The 19,442-nt window shown below is 34.3% G+C and overlaps 1 protein-coding gene across 1 annotated transcript in view; it reads left to right on the plus strand.

The window, feature by feature from the left end:
- Positions 1–18,111, plus strand: part of DNAH8 (dynein axonemal heavy chain 8) — a 113,875-nt gene extending 95,764 nt beyond the window's left edge. The window contains exons 82-92 of the mRNA XM_062490336.1: positions 403–476; positions 2,762–2,914; positions 5,414–5,569; positions 7,598–7,714; positions 8,488–8,589; positions 8,972–9,132; positions 13,620–13,776; positions 14,281–14,433; positions 14,526–14,715; positions 17,239–17,360; positions 17,824–18,111. Of these exons, the coding sequence (XP_062346320.1) occupies positions 403–476; positions 2,762–2,914; positions 5,414–5,569; positions 7,598–7,714; positions 8,488–8,589; positions 8,972–9,132; positions 13,620–13,776; positions 14,281–14,433; positions 14,526–14,715; positions 17,239–17,360; positions 17,824–18,111 (1,673 nt within the window). The remainder of the gene's footprint in view (positions 1–402; positions 477–2,761; positions 2,915–5,413; positions 5,570–7,597; positions 7,715–8,487; positions 8,590–8,971; positions 9,133–13,619; positions 13,777–14,280; positions 14,434–14,525; positions 14,716–17,238; positions 17,361–17,823) is intronic.
- Positions 18,112–19,442: the final 1,331 nt, after the last annotated feature.

Genomic DNA, 19,442 nt, shown 5'->3' on the forward strand with positions numbered 1-19,442 from the left:
TTTGTGATATTAGTCACATCAGTATGTTCATAAATGCAGTTTTGCATCTCTGCATTGTGTTGTTTTTACATTTATGTACCTTTGTTCATATTTCAAATGCTCTGGCGTTGTTACAATTCGGCACAAATTCACATTCACAGTGGTAACAGTCACAGTTTTTAACTTCTGTAAGTATTGTGTATGTACATTTCAATGCTGTTATACAAAATGTCAGTGTTTAGAAAATGTATACATAATAGCATAATAGGATGGCGAAGGGATTCTGCTTTCATAAGTATATATTTTTGCATTACATTTATTTAATTGTGCTGTATTTGCATCACTGGTTTTTGGACTGAATTGTAATTCTTACTTTTTCTCAATAATGTAAGTTCATTAATCTTATATTGTCAAATATGTTAGAATGTAGGACCATCTCAATGGGCCAAGGACAAGAGGTTCATGCACGCAAACTCATGGAGGTGTCAATGGAACAGGTAGGGAAAAAACGTTGCAATATAACTTTGTTGTCTGTTTTGGTGTTCTTTTCTACCCCTTTAGCATGCAGTCTATAATATTTTGAGTTCTCATCTTACTATGACGTGTATCTCAAGGTGACCATGTCTTTTTGAATGCCTGAATTTAAAAACATTTCTCTGTAGCATATGTATGTGACAGTGGAGTGCAAGCCAATACTTTCTGGCAGCAGTGCTATATGAGCAGCTTTCCAAAAGCAGCACATTCCTTACTTATTACTATACTATTAACAAAAGGTAAAAGGACATTGGGGCCTGGTCCTGCCCTGCAGATCTCACCTCTTTATTGGAAATTTTTTTCATTTTTTCCCCTCCCATATAAGAGATACCTGGATGTTGCATAGCTTCTACTAAATAAAATGATGAGTGCACATGTAGCTGTAGAAACAGAAGAATATGCTTGCTCCTGATACTGTTTCACATTTTCCTTACTACTCTGCTAGTGACAGGACCTTTGACTTACCAGCATTTGGTGTCTCTTCTTTGTTTCTTTAATTGTCAGTTCTTCAGCTTTGAGCCCCAAGCATGTTTAAGAATTTCTAAACAATATATAAGTATTTTTATTTAAATGTTGTAGTGTATTTTGCTAAGGCAGATTATATTCCCCAACAGTAAAACCATGAAAAATCTAAGTAGCAGCTACAGAGAGATAGTAATTGAAAACTCAAATACAATATAAAAGTTATAGGGCAAAGGTGGTACCTTCTGGTCAGCTGGACACTTCAAGGAGTTGTGGACAGTCTTATAAATGAAGGCATGCAGCCAAAGTTGTCTGCAAACTCAAAATATGGGGTATCCATTATATACCTGTATTTTGGAGGGCTAGAATATCTCCCCTATAATAGAGAGCAGAACATGATTATTGGCATACAGATGTATACCAGTGTGAAAAAAGAGAAAAAAGAAACCTCTTTATAGCAAATGACAGTTTATATTATATGCATATATGTGTGTTATATGTATGTGCACACATTCATCCGGTATTTCTTTGTTTGTATGTCTAGAATGGTCACTGTCAACTCCCAGTTCATTGCAATGCTAAAAACTGGAGCATCCTTTCCTTTCTTTTGCCCTTAATTTGAAGCACAAGGACACTCAAATCAGCACTCCAGTGGAGCTACCAGTAACAGTTTCTAAACTACATGCCTTAGTGCTGAAGGGAGGAACATGTGAACATCAGATTTGAAACTACAAAACGGGATTAGTGAATATGAAGAAAATATCTATTTGTTTTTTTTGGTACCTCTGGCCAAGAGCATATAATACAATTAAAACTGCTGTGCTGTGTTACAGGAAGATAATTTTCAAGTCTGATCGTTTGGAAATGTACCAAATTGATTTAAGATCTCCCTCAAGAATGTTGATCCCTATAAAAGAAGGAAAAAACCCCTTCCTTTATTTAATCTTGTTTTTCTCATATCTATCAATTCACCATAAATATTTCAATCATATTTTTCACCAACAGTTACTAGTATCTTTTTTAATGAGCTAAAACAAAATTGCTAAAATGAAATTACAAGCTCTAATGAAATCCACTGTCCATCACTGTTCAGAACTGATTAAATAATGTCCCATTTTAATATCGGGCTTCTAATTCATCAGGCTTCTAAAGTGATGCTAAAAAAGCTGATTGAATTTAAATTCATAAGCAGAAGTTTGGAGAGACAATAATCCAACTAGAGCTTTCATGCAATTTGAGAGATGAATAAGGTCAAAACAAGTGGAGGTTGAATTTCATGTAAATGCCTTTATTGCAGACAAACTAGTTGGAGTTAGAAACTTTTAGAGTCTTATTACCACCTCTTTACACTTATTTTAGATTATGTTATTAACAAATCAGTTTTAAAAAATACGTATTCCTTAAATTTCAGCTGTTACTTTTTCACTCACATTCTTTTGGATCTGAGGACAGAATTGCTTATCACTGGTATTTTGCTGGGAGAGTACAGAAACTTCTTTTTGCCACTAGATAGCACTGATTCTTTACTTACAATACTGAGTCTGGTTATGTTGTTTTCATTGAGACCAAGAGAATGCCGAAATAACATTTGCACTAACTTACCCTATTTGCTTTATCTGTGCCAATATCCTACGATATCAAAAGATAATATATATTCAGGAGCAGAACAAAAGTTTAAAAAAATTACATGAAAAACCAAATTTGATTCTTGTATGGACAGTTTGCTTTAGCACTATTAATACCTTGTTCAAAATTTTATATGGTAATAGTTGATATCCTTGTTTAGGGAGGCTGGTTGTTGCTTCAGAATTGTCACCTTGGACTGGAATTCATGGATGAACTGCTGGAGACACTTCTTACTGCTGAGATCCAGAATGACACATTTCGAGTTTGGATAACTACTGAACAACATCCTAAATTCCCAATTACACTGCTACAGGTTTGTTCAAATATTTAATTCAGGTACTTAGTGAAAATTCATCAAATTAATCATATAAATGGCAGTGAAAATAATGGAAGGAAAATCCCCAAAACCCAAGAAAAAAATGGACTTGTCTTCTTGTGTTACAATGTAAATATCATTTTAAACAGGAAGGTTTACCAGGAACAGGAAATTCTTGATGATGCATTATGTATGTGTGAGTCCACACTAAATCTGTACACAGAAGCACTTAAATAAAACTTATTTGGCTTTACTTGTATCCCTTTTTGCCCAACCAGATGCCTTGTGGACAGATTAATGCCCCCAAAAGTTCTTCCAGAGAAAGATTCCAGATTCCCCTATAATAAATAAATAACGTATAAATGGGACAGAACACACATGGATAACACATCTTAGAGAACATCATCTACCCAATTTCTTTGGGTGAACTATAAATGGCTGTTCTGTAGATCTCAACGATATGCTTTTTGTCAGAACCAGGAAAATTGCCTAAACTCTCACAAAGTACACTTAAGTCAGTCATGACATTTCCCAACACTCTCACAGTGGGTCATAATGCTATTTAATATCTACTGTAATAGCTGTATGTTGACATTTCTATGTTCCCTTTCCTCTAAAACAGATTGGAAATTTCCATAGTAGTTCTCATTTTTTCTGAATAAAAATAGATGCCTCACCTGATATCCAGGATATGAAGGGGGGAAGGACTCCTGTCTTGAAAGAGTGTAGAGACAACCTTCAATAGGAATTGTCCATCACCATGGTCTGTGTATGGAAAGCTACCTGTAGGGACTCCTGTGTTTTCTCAACAGAACATGAAATCATCCAAGGGGTTTATGAGTAGTTATATGGACATCCAGTTTGCTAAAAGTGAGAAAGGAGAACTCGCAGGGTTGCTAAATGAATGTTCACTGCAATTATCTCAAATATTTCACATGTGATTTCCCTCTATATAGTTTCACATTGCCTGTTAAAATGCTAACATATTCAGGGATTCCAGAACAAGAATAATTGACAAACCAAAGCCTCTTCTCAAAAGAAAAGAGAACAATTTGCTTTGCTCTTTTTAATGTAGGATTTTCATCAAAACTGAGCAAGATATCCTTAGAAATGTGGAAACATTGATTTTCAAGTGTTCCAATTCAGTCCAACAGTAACAGGAACACAACACAGTGTGTCCATGGGCTGCCTGGCCTTTAGTGTCCTTTCTGTGCAAGCTGCCACATTACCCAAGCTAGACAGACAAGTACTTACAGTTGGAGAAAAGAAAAAAAGCAACTTTATTTTTATTTGGGTTCCTCCAGCATTTTTAATTGTCTTGAGCAATAGAGATTCTGGTCGGGCCAGTTTGAGTTCTGAACTAATAAATTGTACCCTGAACATTATCCAGTACTGGAATACAATAGGCGAAAGTAGTTACAATATTCTCTGATGTGAAAGCCTGTGCTTACTAGCACTTTTCCAAATAATTTGCAGGTATAGTTTGAAAATTAAAATCATGTAGCCACTCTTCCCATTAGGCAGTTTGCATGAAACTAAGGGGCTGAATTCTAAGGGTCTGTGGCCATTTACTACCACAAATATGGAGTCAATGCCTGCTGACCACAGTGCTCAGGAATATTCCCTGCTGAATCTAATTTGCTGCTGTGGACAGCCACAGAGTCCAGAGTAGCCACTGTGAACACAAAGATCTGATCTGAGGAGGAGTGAGATTTCTTTGTATGTATTGTGAAATTCTGGGATCAGAAATACAATTCTGTTCTTGTCATTTATACTGGATGCTTCTCTTTCATCATTCAGTCATTGAAGCAGGGATATAAAAGCCTTCTGAAAAGCATGGTGACTGCTTTTATGTCATTGATGAAAATTTTAGGTCCATGGCCAAGTGTCAGTGATGGTTTTGACCAACAGAAATTAAAGGTCTATGTTCAAAATCTTTTGTGGCCTAATATAGTATGACTGAAGAAGTGAAGACTTTGGGCAGACCTTATTGCAGCTTTGCAGTACTTGTAGGGGCCCATGGGAAAGATGCGGACAGACATTTTCGTATGGCATGTTGCACCAGGGCAAGGGATTCTGATTTTAAACTGAAAAAGGTTTCATTTAGATTAGGTATAAGAAATAAGGTTTTTACAATGAGGCATGGTGAAGCACTGGAACAGGTGGCACCCAGAAAGGTAGTACATAATCCATCCCTGGAAGCATTCAAGGTCAAGTTGGACAGGACTCTGAGCAACCTGATCTACTTGAAGATGACACTGATCATTGCAGGGGTGTTGGACTAGATGGCCTTTAAAAGGTCCTTTTCAACTAAAAACTGTTCTCTAATTCTGTGTACTCCTTTTATGCAGTTTAAGTACACATCAACTTTATTTCTACAAGGCTTCAATTATTTACATTTTATTTATAACTAGTAGTTGTGACATTTTCATATGTTGCTATTTTTTTTTTTTTTTAGTAAACAAATACAATTCCTTTATATTTTTCTTGTGACAGATTGCTATCAAGTTCACAAATGAACCTCCACAAGGTATACGTGCCGGACTGAAAAGAACATTTTCTGGAATTAGTCAGGATCTGTTAAATGCTAGCAACCTGCCTATGTGGAAACCTTTGCTTTACACTGTAGCTTTCCTGCATTCTACTGTTCAGGTATTTCTTAAAAGGTTTGCAAACAGTGGTATAATATTTGGAGTCACTGTAATAGAGGTGCCTGAAAAAACACATTCTGATATTTGTCATATCATCATGCTGTGGGACTAAAGCTTTAATTTCTCTAATCTGTATTTCAAGGTTCATTTTTTTTTAATATTTTTTAAGCAATTCTCATATAATGGGCATTTAGAATTTGTTTTTTTCATCTAACCTCAGCTGATTGAAAGTTAGTCATTGAGTATATGGGAAAAATTTCTCTCTGTAGTCAATAAAAATAAATAAGCACACTGAAACAGAAAACCAACTTACCTGTCACAGCTGTCTTTCTTTAAGAGTGAATATTTTTCTAGATACATCACTCTTTCTCTCCATTGATTTTAAAGGTAATCCAGATACCTGATTGAGAGTAGCTATTTTCTACATGGCTAAAATGAAATCAAATTCTTCTCATATGTGTTGATGTGTTTTCATCATTAATTCTAGTGTGAGAACAATGGTATCTATACATTGTATTTTAAGATAAATAAGTTTTGCGATCACAATAAATACTATTAATTTGAGCTCTCTGAATGTACCTCCTTTTCACCAAGGATCTCAAAACAGTTATAAAACTCTGTTTAAGCCTTAGGTTCCACTGAATATCTTGTGTTTTTGGTGTAGGCAGCTGTTGAGAGAAGGACAATTTGTTGATGTTCACTGTTAAGATACAGAATACTGCATTATTTTCCTTCTTCTACCCTTTTTAAACACTGAAAAAGTTGCTATGTTTACTGCCTCAGGATTATACTGTTCTTGTGGAGCTAGAAGGTCTATGCTTATTCAACCTATCAGTATCTTTAAAAACTATTACAGCTATTCCTCTATTAAAAAATTTTATTTATGAATCGCCAACCAACAAGCAATATGTAAATTGTCCTGCCTTTAAATTGACCAATTCTTAATGTCCTTTGGTGACAAGATCATTATGATAAATATAATTTAAGAAGTAACTCAAAAAACTTTGCAGGATATCATTACACTCTTCTGCATGTTATTATTGGTTAATGCTGTCTTATCTGCTTACAAACAATATTTGATTTTGAAAAATAAAAGGTGAGGTTTTTTTCCTAATTCTAGTTTTTCCTAGTTTTTTTAAAACATAGTAGCTAGGGTGCCTAAATATTACTTCAGGTGTCAAAGACTCTCAGTGATTAGTGAGCTGATAATATAAAATCTGATAAATATGTTATCACTTAGTTAATTTTAGAATGTAATTTATTAATTTGATAAATATCAGCATTACTAATGAATTTAGTTCTTCTTGAATTAACTTGTTCTACATTCTGAAAAAAAGATCATTGAATGATTTAACTGAGGTGGCTTTAACAAATTTGTGAGAAATCTAATACTGCTGGATGCGTGAAGTGTTTGGGCTACAGAATATTTATTCTTTTACATTCGTAGTTGACTATTTTTCTGTTAATACAAGCATTATCACTTTATTTCCAAATAGGCATGCAATAATATATTTGAATAATGCAATGGTGGCAACCTTAAAATAAAATTATGGATTTTGAAAAAATGTACATTAAAAAAAAACATACTGATACAATGCAACAAAAGTGGCAACACAGAACTCTTTGGAAAACTGAGCATAAATACAGGAGCTTGAAAATTGGAAACTGTCATTAGCCAACAGTGTATGTAAAAAGAAGAGAAAACCTGTACCATGCTAAATTAATAAATTACTTTATATAAAAATCTCATTATCCACACAGAAGTGAGTCATTGCAAACCTCTGACTTATAAATTGATTCATAAAATTATTAATAAATTATTTTGTTGCTTTTTCTATAAATATTTATCCCTTATGGTATAACTTAGCTGTATTATTGATGTGTATGAAGCATACATCCATTTCCTAGGCTAACTTTCTTCTCCAGTTCAATTCTTTACTCCACTGGTATTGTCATTACTGAAATTTATTAAGGAAAGAAAATTATAAGTTGTTTCATAAATATATTTGGTTTTAATTTTATTCCTAAGGAGCGACGCAAGTTTGGACCTTTGGGTTGGAATATTCCCTATGAATTTAACTCAGCAGACTTTACAGCCAGTGTCCAGTTTATACAAAACCACCTAAAAAAAATTGACATCAGGAAGGTGAATACTAAAATCTTTTTATAGTACATTTTAATGCTTTGTATGGTGACAGCAATTGTTTTTTTTCCTCGTGTTTATCATAATTTACTCATTGCTATTCATTTAGTGCTACTGCTAATGATCAAATGTTGAGGTTCTCTGCAAGAAAATCAAGCTGAAGTATTTTATGTGTATGTAAAATACATATACACGCATTCATGTAAAAATACGTATTTGTTAAGAAACTTAAAATTTCTCCTTCTTTTTCACTGCTATAGCCAAAATTAGAAGTTCGTATGTCTGCTTTGGAAAGGGAGCTAAAATATTTACTGAGTTTGACAGAGCCAATCAAACTCCTCTACAGTTATCATTTGATCTTCTACTATTTAGCAGGGAATAGCCATTCCTTATGAAGCAGCACTCAGCCAAGAAAGAAAGATGAGAAACAGGGAGGTGGGGTGGGGAGGATGGAACTGGGGGGGTAAGAAGAGAGGTAATAGCAGCTGTGAGTGATTTCAGGCAAACAAGTAATAATGAAATGTATTATGTATACATTATATATGTTTTTTGTATATTATGAGATTTTACTTCAGGATTTTAGCAGGATCAAGCCAAACTTTTCTTTAAAATTGCAGAGTTGAGCTCAGTAAATACATTAGAAAAAAAGTATTATCGTTATATAATTTTTTTCAGTTTACATTTCAGAACATTATGAGCTTCAGATCATATTTAAATTAAAATCTTCTTCTTACATATAATAACTATAGTTTTTCATGTACTTTACTTGCATCCAGGGGATATCATGGAACACAGTACGCTACATGATTGGAGAAGTACAGTATGGAGGCCGAGTCACAGACGACTATGATAAGCGTCTTCTTAATTGTTTTGCAAGGGTAGGAGACCTTGGAAATACAGTTGTCATTTTTATTGGCAGCTGCAATACAGAAATCAGAAGGCCTTCTTTCTGCTGAATATGCATTTCACCAATTTATAAGACTTTTCAAAGTAAATTGTTTTTTTCAAAACATCATTCTTTGGCAGTGAGTATCTTCCCCTTGGTTCCTCTTTGGTGAGGAGCAGAAGCTTAAAAAGACTTAGCTGGAATACAAACTTAGGAGACCTAATTCTTAATGATTTACAGTTGTAGTAAAGTAAAATTAGATGCAGATGCTGAAACAAGAACCCTAACCCTCCAAGAGTAAAAGTGAGATTAAAAAGCCCTCTAAGTAGTAAAATAATTGTTGCCTTTCTTTTCTTTCCATGGATTTTTCATAGGTATGGTTTAATGAAAGTATGTTTGACAGTGCTTTCTGCTTTTACACTGGCTATAAAATTCCAGTTTGCAAAATGCTGGAACAGTACTTTGACTACATCCAGTTACTTCCTGCCATGGACAGCCCAGAGGTGTTTGGTCTCCATCCCAATGCTGATATTACGTAAGTTGGTCTCAACATATTGAAAATGGAGAATGCTTCTTTTAGTATTTGGAAACAAATCCCTATCAAAAGTAAAGTGTATTTTGTATTGGAAACCTAGGATCCATGTGAATTTCACTGTTGAAGTGGAATACTTCCTGTGCATGTACATTGTTATAAATTCAGTATCTTCAGCTACATTTTACATGTTCTTTTAAAGCAGTTGGAACTCTTATTACTTACTCCTCAAGATTTTACATTTTTTAATTGAAAGCATTATGAAACTTTTATATGAACACGTGATAGGTGGTTCTATGCAGTTCAGCCAGAGAAAGTTTCTAGTATTTGCCTTCTGTTTCAAGCAGTTTATTTTTCTGTGTACACTTGTTAAATGATTCTCTGGATTGTCATTTGGTTTACAAGCATGCCTTTGGATGCAACTGCAAACTTATGTTGCAATCGGTCCCACCATTTCCATTTATTTAAAAGAGGCTTTTCAACTGCACCAAGTACTAGTTCCATTTAAAATTTTATCTTTGACTGAATTCACTCTTTCATTCCAAATAATCTGTGTAACAGCTTGTCCTTTATTTCTTTCTAATATTATATGACTTGTGAAAGGATATGAACATCATCATATTTTTTCACAGAAGTTCTTAACAATTCTTCTAAGAAATACTGCATTTTCATATGCAGTTTGTCCACATTCCACATTGTTTCTTTGCGTAGCTATTGTTCTACTTTTAAATAAAACAAATGTCATTCAAATGCAGAGCTGCTGTGAAAACCTAATGTCATCTAATATTTTTGGATGAAGCAATAATTTCCCACAATTTTTCAGTCTCAAAGTTGAGAGGCTGATGCCATGTCAAGAGGCCTGTATTCTAAGCATGCTGTGAGAAGAGCACACAGTTTTTTGCTCAACTCTGCCTAGCACATACCACTGTTAATATATGCTTGTGAAGAAAAGAATCTAAGAGTAGATTCTGTTCCAAGTCATTCTCTGATACTTCCAAGACCTCCTTTCCAGAAATGATTAAAGAAGAAAGAAGAGCCAAGATTTAACAGAGAACTAAACAAAGTCTTGAAGAGAGACATGCTGTAGATCCAAAATTAGGCTTGTAGGAGAGCTAATTTATAGGAGGAAATTTGAGACTAACACTGTTGGGGAGGGATATTTAGTGAGTAGGAGCAGCAGCTCTCTGGTTTCTCTTCAGTCTCAGTTTTTCTTCCACTTGGTACCTCCGCATATTCCTGTTACTTTAACCTTTATTTTTTTTCCCTGTAGATTTTACCTTGTAGGTATTTCTTTAGAGTCTGGGGGAAATGTTCAACAATTTCATGGTTTTTTCCATGTCTTATCACAGTCTGTTATAAGCAGCTATGCACAGCTACCGTGTCTGAATTTCATCTTTGACGCACAGACCAAATGGATTAGCGTCCCATACAATATAAGAAATTCTATTCAAATTCTTCTTATAATATATTATCAAGTCATCTCAGAGTATGAAGAAAGCTTACTGCTAGAATTGAAACCCCAAGAGAGCCAAGACCTCTCCATGTTACTATTACTGAGGACAAGAAAAATCTTATCTCTCACAAATTTACTGTGGCAGTTTTACAGTTCAGCCAAAAGCTCAATCTGTGGGTTCCAATTTTAAGGCTTCAATGAGTTTAGTGCTTCCATTTAGGATTAACACCTGAAGTCATTGAAAATGATTTTAACTTTCAGTATGAATCATAAGCTCTGAAAAAGCCACATAGTTATCAGGTACCTGAGCAGGAAGGGAATATGCTGACAATCTTCTGCCAAAACCACTTCCCAATTGGTTCCCTACTAAAGCCTTAAATATAGCTGAATTTTTGTTAAGCTATTGAAATCTGGTGAATGCAAGGTTTTGAACACTGTGCTGCAATAGATATTGCTATTTTCTGTACAAAGCTGAGGCAATGGTTTTGTAACATGCATTTTTTCTCATTTTTCACTTCCAGTACAGAAAATCCCTGATGGCACATATTCCAGCTATCAAATAATGATAGTATGTTACATCCGAACTCTTGAGAAAATACTCTTAATAATGCTTTTTGGAGTAAAGCAAAATCCACATAAGATTAATTTTCTTTTTTCTTCTTATAACACAATTTACTTTACAATACTGCTTCAGGGAAAAACAATATATAAATAAGTATTAAGTGCTTTATCTTACATACTTTTAGGCAACACTGACACTATAAATGAGATTAATTTAATGTTGCTGTAGCTTCCTTTTTAGTTGCTCTAGACTACTTTAACAGTAATAGAGAAAAATAGATCCTCGTAAAGTGCAATTTCTCTCATCACAAAGCAGACATCTAAAATACATGAGCTGAATTGGGCAATCTAGACAAAAAGCTGTTATGGAGATATCTAGACATAAATATCTACAGGCGATGAGGGTCAACCCATCATGTGCAACTGATTCTATTCTTAGGATCATGGTACTTCCTTTACAGACCTCTGCCATCTTTCTACTGTTATTGTTTGCATTTATACTTAATTTTATTTGCAATCTAAAGGACAGTGTGGTTTTTCAAAGCCCAGAAAAATTTTATTGCAAAGTGGCTTTTATGTTGAATGTGTCCCAGTGGGGTGTAAATAAAATTTCTTCTGGGTATTTTAATCTCACTTCCACACTGGAAAATTATTTTTAATTATGTAATGATCGCGATACATCTTTTTGTCTTTTCTATTTTTATTTACAAAAAAGTCTTGTTCAAGCAGTAATTGTTATTTATACAAGATTCACATAATTTCTCCTTTCAGAAGGTTCCTATCTTGTGTCACTGAAGAAAGGAGTATCACTAACCTTTGATTATGTTCCTTTGATGCTATTTTTCAAAAGTCATTCTCTCCTTTTCCCCAATGTTTGCATACTGCCTTCTTTTTAAATTTTTTCTTTTTTTTCTTAGATTTTGAAAGACCATTTTTAAAATTCTATAATTTATTATCATTTAATTGATATAATAATCAGGGAACCCATACCTTCTACACAAAATAGTCTGACAGCAGAATTGGAAGAACAGTGCTTGCAGTACAAAGAGGGAGGTTCACATCTTTCTAATCACTACTTGTTAAATCAGCAAGACACAAAGTAAAGGTTACAACCACCAGTAGGTCATCCAAATTACCAATGAAGCCATGAGTCCCAGAGAAATTTTATCTTTTCTGCTCATACATGGTCTTGAATAAATCTTTCATTCTTTTAATGGGGCCATAAATTGAAAAAAAAAAAGGCATGAGAGTTTTGAGTCTAAATTCAAGGGTTATGAAAAACCTTGAAAGCCCCCACCATTCCTACTTTTAGAAGAAGAAACTATATTCTCTGAGAAGCAAACTCCCAGTAGTATTAATTCAATTTTTCTGATTTATAATCTTTATGATTGCATTCACCTACAATTTTTTTTTTCTGAAATACTGTAGTATCTAGCTTTTCTAGCATTGTGACACTGTATCCGAAGCATCTTTAGGTGCTTTAGGAGTTCACACATTCTAACTTTAGTTTCATGTCTTATATAATTATGTATGACAAAGTAATAGATGGAGATGGGTGTCATATGAAAGTAGAAAAGTAAAGCTGACATGCACGTCTATGCTTTGAATCAGTATAAATGTATGTCCACATCACTCACTGCTGTATGTTCCTTGTGTAGTTGATTCCATAAGGTAAAAGCAGGTATTGCTGACACTTCAGTACTTCAGGCTTGCTTTCTTATTTCCCCTCCTAGATCTATGCCACTGGATAGCACTGTAACAAAAATATTCCTATAATTCTTCTGTTGAAGGACTGACGTGGTCTACCATCTTTCATTATCCAATGCCACACAAATTTAATTCACATTTTTGTATTGACTCAGAACATTAATTTACATTAGCACTGCCTATGCTTCATCATGGAACAGAAGATTTCTACCTGCAGTGCTGTAAATCTAGCAGCCCTTGTCATTAATCCTGAAACATCTCAAAGCAGAATGAATTTACTAATTATTGAAGGGGCATCTTTCAGAGTTATACCTCCACCTTTTCCTGCTTCTGCATTACACTTTTAAGAAGTAGTTAAATGAGGCAAATATTCTTCCTTGTTACAAAACTTGTGTTGTTTCTTTTCAACAAATCACTGTTTAAAAGGTCTTAATCAGGAATATGACATTTCCTTCCCTTTCCTCAGAATCCCTAGTATGGTGGTTTTTCTGCTGCCTCACAATCAAAGCTTGCAGATCTCCTTCTTATCCCTGAATCAGATATACAGCAAGAGTAACACAGGCAAGAGGGAAGTTCATATTCTTTTAAAACTGTGGTAAACCAAACCTTCGTAATCAGTGTATTATAGTTGGTGCAGGATGCAGAGGAAAACAGTTTTGTGTGTGTTTTGACTTGACTTCATGGCAAACTGTTTTTGTGTGTTATACTAAGTTATCATTAACTGTTAAAAAATTCCATGTAACTTATAACATATTTCTCATCCTCTCAGATACCAGAAAAATACATCAGCTGATGTTCTGGATACTATTACCAACATTCAGCCTAAAGAAAGTGGTGGAGGATCTGGAGAAACTCGTGAAGCGGTTGTTTATCGTTCAGCTGAAGACATGCTGGAGAAACTTCCCCCAGATTACGTACCTCATGAGGCAAGCTAATCTTAGTCTTACTGTTCTCTCTGTTGAGTTTCCACACTACACATTCCAAAAAATAAACACCAAATTGTACAAAAGATCATATAAATAGTAGCAGATACAAGGAAGGAACCCCACCCTTATTGCTACCAGCATGAATTGGAATAAAGATTTTTTTATCTCAATCGAGACATCCCAAAAAATTGTCATAGAGATATGTCAGGGAAACTATGCTTGGACTTCCAAAGCTACTTGTGAAAACAGAAAATAATCAGTCTCAACATTTTGTGATAGAAGTCTTCTGGGTGAAATCCTGTTCTAGCAAAAACATGAGTAATTGGGTAGTATCATAAAAAAAGCAAAAACTGCGGAAGTTTTAAGGGGATAAATGTTAGTTGAATAATATAGAAATCTAATATTTACTTTTCTGAACACATGGAAAGTTAATATGTTGCATACTACAACAGCATTTAAACAATCTAGACTTAACAAAATTCCTTCTGTGCTTTTATAACTTAGGTAAAGGCTCGTTTAGTTAAAATGGGAGCACTTAACTCCATGAATATTTTTCTTCGTCAAGAAATTGACCGCATGCAGAAGGTGATCACAGTTGTCCGCACCAGTTTGAATGATCTGAAACTAGCCATAGAAGGAACTATTGTTATGAGTGAGGCAAGTAAAGTACTTCTAGTACATATGGGATACTTTGTGCTTTGAGCTGTTAAATTGATTTATTTACTTTGAATATTATTTAATTCTTTCAGAATTTAAGAGATGCACTTGATAACATGTATGATGCTAGAATCCCTCAAGTATGGAGAAGAGTATCTTGGGAGTCTTCCACACTTGGCTTCTGGTTTACTGAACTTTTGGATAGAAATGCTCAATTATCTAGTTGGATCTTTCAAGGAAGACCAAGGGTGTTTTGGATAACTGGATTCTTTAATCCACAAGGTAAGATTACTGAAAAGACTTGAGTAGTAATGTATTGAATAGTAAATTAATGGTAATACTGGCAGAGTGTGCCACAGAAACCAAGATGAAAAATGTTGGGACTTGATGATTTTTAAGGTCCCTCTCAACCCAAACCATTATATGTGATTCTGTAGTTCTCTGATCTTTTAGTCTGATCCAAAAAAGCAGTTTTTATATTGCAAGAAGGAAAACATATGGTTAATAAATCAAATAATTTGTCTTGCCAACATATTGTAGAGTGAAATTCTACAACTTCTAAAGAAAGTATGCTTAATGATAATGATACTTAAAAGTGATAACTTTTAAAGAAAATACTATTTTTCTCTGGTTTGAAACTGTTTAACTCATTCCAAACTGTAAGTTGCCAGTATGGAAGAGCTTTAATCTAGAGCAAGATGTTACAGTAGCAATAAAATTACTTCTTACAGTACAGTAAGAGCAATCGCTCACTGGAACAACCTCATCAGAGACATGGTAGAATCCCCACTTCCGGAGGTTTTCAAGATGTACTTGGACAGTGCTAGATAAGATTATCTAGTCTTCCCTTTCCCATGAAAGGTTGGAGCAGGTGAACTTCCCATGTCTCTTCCAATGTGGGCTGTTCTATAGTTCTATGAATGTGCAATCGTACCAGAATTTATAGCAGTTATTTGTCTTTCACAAACAACCATCAAAATGTAGTTTTACTGTGTATCCATTTCACAGGTTATTTAATGAACAGTTTCTTCAAATTCATCATAGATATGCTGTGAAGTACAAGTAAACATTATCATTATCTGTTATAGCTTGATATTTTTACCATTTAGAGGAAAAAACACAAATTTTAGCCATCTCCATGAGTAAAAAACCCCATTACCTTATGAGGTGTGTGTTCCTAGGAGAATCTTCTTCAGCCTACACAACCACCCATACAAAATTCTCATAAGAAACCTCTGTGTGACAGCTATGAGGTTTCTTTTAGTTTAGTTTAGGTGGGTTTTTTTGTTTGTTTGTTTGTTTTTGTTTTTTGTGCTTTTCTTAAATTAGAATTAGTCTCTGAAATTCTTGAATGTTATATGAGTTACCTTTGCTATGTGAGGCTTTGTTCTTACTGGCCTTCCTACTGCCAGAACTGTAAAAAGTTCTAGTACCAAAATCTACTTTAGAATCACTTTCAGAAACACCTGAAGTGCCTGGAGTACATCCAATTTATTATTAAAAGATGGTATTGAGATGCCAGTAAAAACATCAGTCCATTTTTGTCCTAAATGGCACAGCTGATAACCATGCTGATCTCTGGTGATTCAAAAGCAGCATTCACAGTGGTGTAAAAGAAGATAATGGACCACATTCTTTTGACAAATGACAACATTTAGCCTAATAGGCAACAAACCTGAGATATAGATGGTCTTGAACTTCATTACTGCTTCAACTTCTGTGTGAAAAAAAGCCCAAAAATAGTCCTGCAGCTAGAGAGAGGTTTGCTAAGTGCAAAATGTGTGCTGTGGGTAGGGGTGAGGTGAGTGTATTTGTAATATCACACTACATTTCTAATACTGCTCACCAGGAAATTCACTATGAAGTATGCAGTTCTCTATGTTAACTCCTCCGTCTTCGTCTTGATCTCTATTACTCTCAGTTGCAAGTGTTTCTTCATCTCATATCTTAAAATAGAAGATATTGAGCTTTTGATGACTTCACTGTTATCTTCTCACACACAGAAACTACCAGGTATTTGGTACTAGTGTTTCTGTTTCTGTAGCTTTTTCTTTTATAATGCATTCAGGCCTCTTTGCTGCTCAGTCATCTGTGCTAAAACTATTCAGCCTTTTGCATATCAAATCTTTCTGATTTCAAATTTCTGTAAAATCTGTTGAAAACTCAAAAAAATCACCTAACCTGCTGTTCAGTTATGTCATCCTCTACCTTAATCTCTGCCTGACACACTTTTTTTCCCCTAACAAAACATACATTTTTCATTCTTCATAGGCACTGCATTGACTAGATCCCCCACACTCACATAGTTATTTTATTATCATATTCAGATACATATTTTATGTTTTCCAGCAATGAAATTCATTCTTCTCCTTTAATTTAAAATACCCCCACCTTTTAGCTAAGTTGTCTTCACATAAACTTCAGCTCACACAGTGGATAATTTTTTTGCCTTGAAATTCTTCCTTGAAAGACACCTTTATCATGGATCCTGTAGTTGATTGCCTTATGACAATTTGTAAGTCAGTGTCCTGACCAAATATTTCTTAATAGAGTAATTTAATAGGAGAAAAATTCCATGCCATTTAAAAATATTTTTCTTGGTGTAATGCACACTTATGCCACTTTTGTCTCTTGTTTCTGTGTTGGTCCCAAAGCAAAGTTTGCTATCATTAGTCAGGATGCTCTTTTTCAATGCAATTCTGATTATCTGTCTATAAGTTCAGTGCAGAACCATGCTAATAACTGAGAAAGTTTTTTATTTTATCATGTGAGATAAATACTAAATATCTGGCTTAATTTCTCAAGGATTCCTGACAGCAATGAAACAAGAAGCAACTCGAGCACATAAAGACTGGGCTTTAGATAAAGTTGCAGTACATAATGATGTGCTAAAGCTAACCAGAGAAGAAATCACATCATCTCCTTCTGTATGTATGACATGCAAAGATGTTTCAGTATTAGTTTTGGTATTTAGTTTATATTATGCATCATTGAATCATTTTGGATTAATAGAGGAAAAGGTTACTACTGTCTTCACCTTAATGTTTTTGCTCGGCATAGAAGCCAAATACTAAGCATGAAGATTTTAATTAAGCTGGAAAAACATTTAGTTAAAAGATCTGTTTCATTGTACTACCTGTTAATTTTTGGAATGTATAGCAAACTTTACATGGAACTTTTTAGTTTATAGATTTTATTAAACAACTTTTGTTGCCCTCCATTTCAGTAGCATTATCTTCTGAAAAAGGATTATATTATAGTTTAAAATTAAATACTTTGATGATATTCAAAGTCAGATATTTTTTACCATAAAACTTATACTTCTTATAATGGCTTAAGAAAATTATTATGCTTTACATGTTGTGATGTATCTGCTTACTCTTCACACAGGAAGGAGTATATATCTACGGGCTCTACTTGGAAGGTGCAGGCTGGGACAAACGAAGAAGCATACTCGTTGAGTCTACACCAAAGATTCTTTTTGTCCAGCTGCCTGTGCTCCATATGTATGCTGTTGATTCAACCAGACCTAGGGATCCCAAGCTTTATGTTTGTCCTCTTTACAAGAAGCCCATGAGGACAGATTTGAACTTTATTACAGAGGTATTTTTAAAGACAGCAAAGTCTCCAGACCACTGGATTTTGAGAGGAGTGGCTCTTCTCTGTGACATCAAGTAAGCTGCTTTTCCTACTATGGCAGAAGAAAAATATGTGGCAAATGTAACAAATTAAATCTGTAATTCTTCCATTGCTCTTTATTTGGAGGCTACTTGCCATTATACTAGAAATTGCATTTCAGTCTTGGCTTACTGATTTTTTTCTCTGCTTTTAGCAAATTCAGTTTGCCTTGGCTGTTTGTTGTTAGTTTTAAAGTAAATCTTTCCAAATAAGTTCATTGCTTGTAGCCTTTGAAGTATGCATTATATAACTTTAAATGGATATTTGCTTTAATAATGTCAAATAAAATGTTATTAAACCTTAAAAATCCCTGCTTTTTTACATTCTTTCACATGTACTTCTAGCTTGTGTTTCAGTAATACATGATGACAACAAAATTTAAAATCTCCTAGATACAAATTTAAATTCCTAGATTCTGCATGATACACACTTTATTTTCTATGAGTCTGCAGGAAACTGTACGACAGAAAAATATATTTGATCCATATCTTTTGCTTGGGCTTTCTCAGAAATCACTTGTTCTTGTTAAACTGTCTAGATCAAGCAAAACAACACTAGGAATGTTTGTGTCTGAAATATCTGTCAGAGATCAGTATGTTTTCTGTCCAGTTTAGCTGAGTGGGAACAGAAGTAGAACAGTTCCAACTACTAAATATGGATTTATTGTTTTTTTAAATAAGAGAACCAGATTATTTACAAGTATAATTATTTTTTCTGCATTTCCTTACAGCTCTAAAGTGTGGGTTGCAATCCTTGAAATTACTCTCTCAGCATTATTCTGTGATGATATTGAGGAATATCCTAACCATGAGTTTTCCCGACATAATTAGTCATAAACTGATTCTATTTATGTAATAATAAACAAGATATGCAGTTTAAACTGTCTCTTTAATAATCACCAAAAAGTTTCTTCCTACAGATATCTTTATTTGGCAACACAGTTTTTCATTTATGCCCCATGACTGGACTATTTTTCCTTTTGCCATTCAAGAGTGTTCAAATGCATTTGCTGTGGCAAAATGCAGCTATTACTTGACAAAGTCCTGGGCATCTGTTGAGATGATAAATGGCCCTTCCTCCAGCTGAAGTTCTATGTCTTTCTGTTGGACATCACCATCCCAGGATATCCGCCTGCAGAAAGTCCGTGGCATACAGGAAAATACAATACACACAATATCGTGAGCAGAGTAACAAAAAGGTGACATCTCCAAATGCAATTAAGTAAAACATTTCTTTTCTCTCCTCTATAGATTTACTTAGATTCAAATACAAGAAACCTGCTGGTGTTGGGTAACTTCTACGGTTTTTTGTATTTTTAAAAGTTGTACCAC

Source organism: Cinclus cinclus, chromosome 3 (assembly GCF_963662255.1).
Source record: "Cinclus cinclus chromosome 3, bCinCin1.1, whole genome shotgun sequence".
Lineage (NCBI taxonomy): Eukaryota > Metazoa > Chordata > Aves > Passeriformes > Cinclidae > Cinclus > Cinclus cinclus.